General features: G+C 45.9%; 1 protein-coding gene across 1 annotated transcript; it reads right to left on the bottom strand.

Annotated features, from left to right (window-relative positions):
* Window positions 1-2,929: 2,929 nt before the first annotated feature.
* LOC149267204 (uncharacterized) lies at window positions 2,930-6,474 on the bottom strand. The gene is made up of 3 exons (XM_089410481.1): window positions 5,672-6,474; window positions 4,097-5,148; window positions 2,930-3,054 (listed from the first exon to the last, which is right to left on the bottom strand). The coding sequence occupies exons 1-3, from the start codon at window positions 6,472-6,474 to the stop codon at window positions 2,930-2,932; spliced, it is 1,980 nt and encodes a 659-aa protein (XP_089266607.1).
* Between the last annotated feature and the right edge of the window lie 241 nt (window positions 6,475-6,715).

Raw genomic sequence — 6,715 nt, 5'->3', positions numbered from 1 at the left:
AGCATGGATGCATCTTTCTTCAGCATGGATGCATCTGTTGTGCAGATCGTTGTACTGTTCATGGAGGGTGTGGACCCTATGCAGAAAAAGGTTCATTTCTGCTCTATATTTATCATGGAGGATTTTAACTTGCTCTTCCAGCCTATTCTCCAAAATGCGGACTTTGTCTTCCATCCGATTCTCCATGCTGCGAACTAGGTCCTCCAATGCTATTTGCTGGGCTCGGACTTCATTGAATTCCATGTTCAGGTCGCGGCAGTGAAAGCAATCCTCTGGGCGCTCCATATTTTCCTTTGTCTGAGTATTAACTGTATTCTTTTGCTTCTGTCCTTGGTGTTGTCGATGCGCTTGGCTGATGGTATGGATTCTGCTAAGACTCTCTGTGGTGATGAGAGCACTTAGATGACAGCACGTTGAGTGCCTGAGACTGCCGCTAATACCTTTTGAGGATCGTTGAACATCAACAACGCTCCCACTGTATAACAGAGTGAGAGCGAGACTTCTAAAATGCTCCACAGTCTCGCTTCTGTCCTGCTTACTAAGATGGCCTGCAAATTCGGCTTCTCTCTCGAAATTACAGTGGAAATTTTCAGATGTGAGTTGAAGCTTATGAGCTGAGGGGGTACTTAAAGAATTTCTGCGGTTACAATGGCGGGAGAGGGATGTACTCTTCCCGATGCTCCTCTGGATATTTCTGTGCATATCTTGACTGAGATCAACATTCCTGAGACAAGGACGATTTCCTGGGCTGTGAATCTTGGTTCCCCTGCTTTGAAATGTGCTTCTGTGCCGTCTGCTGATACCAATGCTATCATTCTTATCTGTGCTGACCTGTGATCCATTGATTTGGTTGCTGTGGCAGGTTCTGTTGGATGGGATACCACGCGAGTTGATTAGATGTTTGTATTTCATGGAAGCAGTTGGATGGATACGCGATCATTGCAGCGTAGCTGGCCTTTGGGTTGGTTACATGCTTGGTTGGCGTGGTGGTCCGCCTTTTTGTTGAGGCCCCTTAAGATATGAAAATAGTGGGCTTCTTCCAGCGTTCTGTGTAAAATTTGATTTCTATTATTGATTTGTTGCAATAGAATGTTTGGTGAAGTTCGCTTTTGCTCCATGAGCCAGATGATAATTGCTGAGTCACCAAAGACATTCACTTTCTTTATGCCCAGCTTGATCACCTGATTTAATCCTTGGAATAAAGCCAGCCCTTCAGCCCGATTGTTGGATAGGTCACCCAATCCCCATTCAAAATACAAGATAGTCTTGCCATTTGCATTGCATATGATACCTCCGGCGCCTGCGAGACCAGGATTAGATTTTGAGGCCCCATCGAAGAAGAGACAATATTTGTTGCAGTTGCCCAGCCAAAGGGCGAATTCCTCCTCCTTAGGCCTCAGCTTCCAGGCTGTAGCTGTCTCTTTTGAGTTTGAGTTATCTTTTTCTTGTTCATGGGCACTGATTATGCTGCCATAATTAATCAGATTTCTCTCTTCAGCACTGAAGCTGTTGAGATTGATTTTGCTGTGGGAGCGAATGGTCACAGCTTCTACAGCTAAGTTTATAGCTTTGTGACACATGTATCTAGAGTTGTGTCTTTTGTCTTGGAACACCTTCTTGTTTCTGGCTATCCAAATGCTCCAAAGCAGTGTTAATGGTAAGGTGCTCCATATCCTCTGAGATAATTTGATCTTCTTGCTCTTCCATGGGCAGAGTTTCTTCCAATTTTGGATTGCCTCTGCTATGCTTGGCTTAGGATTCCATTCTACTCCCCCTACAGATGCTATTTCTTTCCAACAATTGGCAGCCACTTGGTAGTCCATGAACAGATGCTATATAGTCTCTTCTGCTTGAAGACAGATTGGACACCTAGAAGGGCCTAGGATGCCCCTTTTTTTGAGGTTTTCAGCTGTTAAGATCTTACCTTTCAGAAGGAGCCAACAGAAGAATTTAACTTTAGGAGGGGCTTTCGCTTTCCAAACCAGTCTCCAATGACTCCATGTATCCTGTGGAAAGGTATTGGCACATAAATGGTGGTATCCTACTTTGGCTGTGTATTCAGTGCCTGAGGGATCCCATCGAAAGCTATCTCTGTCTCCCTTATGAATAGGAGCCTTGCTGTGCAATTGGTCTTTTAGAGCGATGAAACTTGTTTCCAGATCCCTTGGGTAGTTCGGCAAAGCCCAGCCAATCCAAGCTTGGGAGGAGCTTCCCCACTTGGAGATTTGGGCTAAATTCCAGATTCCTTTGTTATTTAACCAATTTATAGCTGGGATTACTTCTGCTTTGGATTCTATGGGACTCTGGCCTAGGATTCTATCTTTAGAAATGCTGATGTTGCTTCCCTCTCCAGGTACTTTGGAGATGTGCTGGGTCATGATAGGGATAATTTTCTTGCACAATTTCCAGATGTTGGAGCTGTCTCTATTGGGTATGCTTACTTCCAGGAGCTTGTGCCTAGAACTGCTGAGGTACTTGGCTTCTAAGACTGATTTCCACCAGGCAGAGTCCCCAGTGATTAGTCTCCAAACAATTTTAGCCCCGAGAGCTAAATTCAAGAGATATGGAGACCTTATTCCGAGACCTCCTTTTTCTTGGGGCTGAATGACACTTTTCCATCCAACCAAATTGAATTTCTTTTTCTCTGATTTCCCTCCTTGCCAGAGGAAAAAACGAAGGGCCTTTTCCAATTTGTGATGGAAGTTCATTGGAGCTTGTAACAAAGAAAAACGATAGATGGGGAGAGAGATCAAACCTGATTTGAGAAGAACAAGACGGCCTGCTGGGTTCAGCCACATGGTTCCCCATTGTTGAATTTTCCTTTTGATTTTATCGAGAATTGTGTTCCAAGTTTCAGTCTTCAGAGGACCTTTGCTCACCGGCATCCCTAGATAGGTGAAATGGTTCCATTCAATCTTGTAAGAGACCTCTAAGATATTTGCAATACTTTGAATGGTGTGGGCTGGTGTATTCCATCCGTATATGCAGCTTTTGCCTTGGCTGATTCTTCCTCCAGAGCAGTCCATAAATTGGTCCAGGATCCTTTTGAAGCGCCTGGCAATGATAGTCGATGCACCACCCATCAGGAGGGTATCATCAGCGAATTGGGAGTGGTTGATATTCTTTGTGCCCTGCTCGAATTGGATACCTGTAATTAATCCTGTTCTTCGATTGTAATCCAATGCTTTGCTGAGGGATTCAGCTATGAGAATGAAAAGGTAGGGAGAGAGGGGGCAGCCTTGCCTGAGTCCTCGGGAGGATTGAAAGGCTGCACAGAGTCTTCCATTCACTAGGGGCGAGATCCAAGGATTAGAGATACAAGCTTTGACCATGTTAATAAAGGAAGCATTGAATCCTAGTTTGCTCAAAACAGCAAAAAGGAAGGAGTGTCTGACTCTATCGAAAGCATTTGCTAGATCAAGTTTAAGGATAAAACCTTTTTCCTTTCGACTTAGACTAGAGTGAATGGCTTCTTGTACCAGAAGGATAGAGTCGGAGATGTGCCTGTTGGCTAAAAAACCGCCCTGATTTTCCGAAATTAAGGAAGGGAGGAGAGGCTTGAGTCTTGTAGATAGGATTTTTGTGATTATTTTGTAAGCAGAGTTGCACAGGGATATTGGCCGGAATCTAGAGAAGGAGATTGGCCTATTTTCTTTAGGGATGAGGGCTAGAAAAGTTGAGTTGGTATAGCCTCCTAGTTTGCCTTTCCTGAGGACCCAGCGAATCATCTTGAGAATGTCCTTTTTAATCATTGACCAATATTCTCTATAGAAGCTGATTGGGAACCCATCTGGGCCTGGGGCTTTGTCCGGATGAAGGCTCCATATCGCCTTTTTGACTTCATCCTCATCGACTTCTTGGGTGAGACTGATATTCATTTCTTGGGTGACTTCTCTGCTCATGTGTTGGAGGAAGTTTGAGAAGTCCTCCTCGTTGTTGTCCTCTGTCAAGAGAGATTTGAAGTGGGCGGTTGCAGCAGCCTTGATAGAGTCTTGAGTTTCATGATTGTTCCCTTCTCCATCTCTGATTGTATTTACTGTGTTTCTTGCCTTCCTGATTGTGGCTTGTTTATGAAAGGAAGAGGTGTTTTTATCACCTTCACGCAACCAGGTCTGCCGAGATTTTAATCTCCATTTGGTTTCTTCATCTCTGACTGTTTGGGTTAACTCTGCATACAGTCTGATCTCTTTTTGTCTTGCTTGCTGAGTGAGCCCTTCCGCTTCAATGCTTTGCTGTAGTTTTTCAAGGTTCTGTTTGATATCTTTTTTAGCTGTCTCGGGTTCCTTGTAATTGGTTTTTGCCCATGTTTTTAGTGCTTGCCTCGTTTGCTTCAGCTTTGACTCCCAAATGAATATAGGGGAGCCCTCCACGTGCTGTGACCATGCATGCTTGACTATGTCACGGGCTGCTGGAATTTGGTTCCAAAGGGAGGAGTATTTGAAGGGGAGGGGGCCGAGATGGCTTTGACTTTGCAAGGTAAGAGTGATGGGGAAGTGGTCCGAGGCGGAAGAATTGAGGATGTCAGACTGTCCGTTGGAGAATGAGGACAGAAAAGCGATATTGACAAGGAAACGGTCAAGACGTTCCATAATGTTTCCTGCTCCCAACCGCCTATTGCTCCATGTATATTTGCGGTTCTTGGGCTTTAAATCAACCAGATCTTTTTCTTGCATAATGCGTTCCAGCCGGTTTCGAAAATGATCAGCAGTGAAGTTTCCTCCCCTTTTTTCATTTGAGTGTAAAACCAGATTTAGGTCCCCTGCTAGGATGAGGTTGTTGTCACGATCTTCATCTAATTCTTTCTCTAAGGTGGTCCAGCAGACCTCTTTTTCCCTGAAGTCGTTGGGAGAGTAGATGTTGTAGATTTTAACTTCTGTGCCATTGTCCTTGTTTTCCAATTTAATACTTATCCAATGCTGCTGTGTTTTGACCACGCTGCAGCTCCATTTGTTGACGTTCCACATCGTTAAAATACCCCCTGAAGCTCCTCTAGCTTCGCTGGTGCAACCATCGTACTGTTTTTGTTGGCCAATGAGTCTGCTGATTTCGGACTGATTTAATTTTGTTTCTTGAACAAGTAAGATATCTGGTTTTTCGCTGTGGATTAACTCCATGAGGGCAGCTTTTTTGGAGGGCTGCCCTAGTCCCCTGCTGTTCCAAGACAGCACTTTCATCATGATTTACCTGTGGTATGCAGAGGTGCTCGCCTCTCTTTGCCTTTGATGTTGTTTTCCTTGTCCGAAATTCCTAATATGAAGGTTTCAATCGGTGTCTGTGATCCCATTGCTATGTCCTTTTGCGCACTTTCTTCTCTATGCTGTTTTGCCGACTTCCTTCCTGGTCCATGTTTTTTTTGAATCTCACTAGATGCTCCTAGATCCTTTGATAGGCTTCTTGTGATTCTTGTTGAGGTATTGTCCGGGGAAGGCTGAGTGGTGTGGGGGGGTGAAGGGATATGCTGCTCAGATTCTTGAATGGGATCTTCTTCGGAAAGGGATGCAAAAGGGTTTGAGGACGGAGGGATGGAGGGGTCTGAGGACCGCGGGGGAGAGGAGGGGGAAGGAGGAAGTACTTGCTGAGAGGAGGAGGGTGGAGGCCCCGAACTGGATGGATGCATGGAGGGGGAGGGTGTTTTCGATGAGGGATCAGCTGAATCCAGGGGAGGGTTTGCCTTTTTTTTTTCCGGACTATTTCCCATGCTTCCTCAGGAGCTTCTTTATTGCTATTATCTTCTGATCTAGATTTGCTGCATCTGTTAGCAAAGTGACCGTATTCATGACATACCTTGCATTTGAAAGGGAGCTGCTCGTAGTCTACTTGCTGAATGTGCGTCCACTGGTCAACTTTTAGTTTGATTGCCTCTGGTAAGCCTTTGCCTAGATCCACTTCTACGCATATCCTCGCACAAGCATACATATTCTCCTTTGGCTCCGATCTGTCTACATATTTCCCTACTGCATTTCCGATAGCGCGAACGGATTCATCTCCCCAACAGTGGAGTGGGAGATGTGGCAGACGAACCCATACCGGAACCGCGTTAGGGACATCCATTTCTGGATCAAAGTCAGGAGTCCATCGATTGAGATAAAGTCCTCTGGTGTCCATGAAATAGGGTCCATTTCTAAAAATGAGGTTGCGATCTTCTACTGATTCAAAGAGGAAGGTAAAGAATCCCCTTCCACAAAATCTTATAGCGATTTTCCCTTGGACCATCGCATTCCAGTTTCGTTCCACCCAGCGTTGAACCGTGCGGGGGGAAGGCCATAACCCTGTGAACTGTCCAACTAATCCACGATCTGCAAGAGCCACAGCAGCTCTTCTTGGAAGTGCGGATGGAAGAGGGACCTCCGGAATTTCATCCAACTTTTTAACAAACTTTGAAGCTGTAGGACGGATCCTTTCCTTATTGGTCTCTGGAATGAGAGAAGCGAAAGCTTTCTCCATTTCTACTTGCTCTTGAGAAGGCTGAGCCATATTTCCACTCAGAGGCGCAGGAGGACAGCTAGGAGGACAAGCGGCTCGAGGGTGAAGAGGGCAGAAGGCCTTGGGGAGGAGAAAGGTCAGCAGAATACGCAGCCAGCCTCAGGGCTGCCGCAGGGAGGGCAGGAGGCCCGAATAGAGCGCCAAAGCCGGAGACTCGGGGAGTGAGCAGGAGGCTCAGGCCGAAGGAGGCCAGAGCAGGGAGCTGCGGCCCAGCAGCAGGGCTGCCAGGCAC

Source organism: Pinus tabuliformis, chromosome 6 (genome assembly GCF_031772625.1).
Source record: "Pinus tabuliformis cultivar Carrire ecotype Pingquan chromosome 6, CPIR1, whole genome shotgun sequence".
NCBI classification, from domain to species: Eukaryota; Viridiplantae; Streptophyta; class Pinopsida; order Pinales; family Pinaceae; genus Pinus; species Pinus tabuliformis.
The sequence above is the reverse complement of the archived record's forward strand: the minus strand, read 5'-3'. Positions and strand labels throughout refer to the sequence as shown.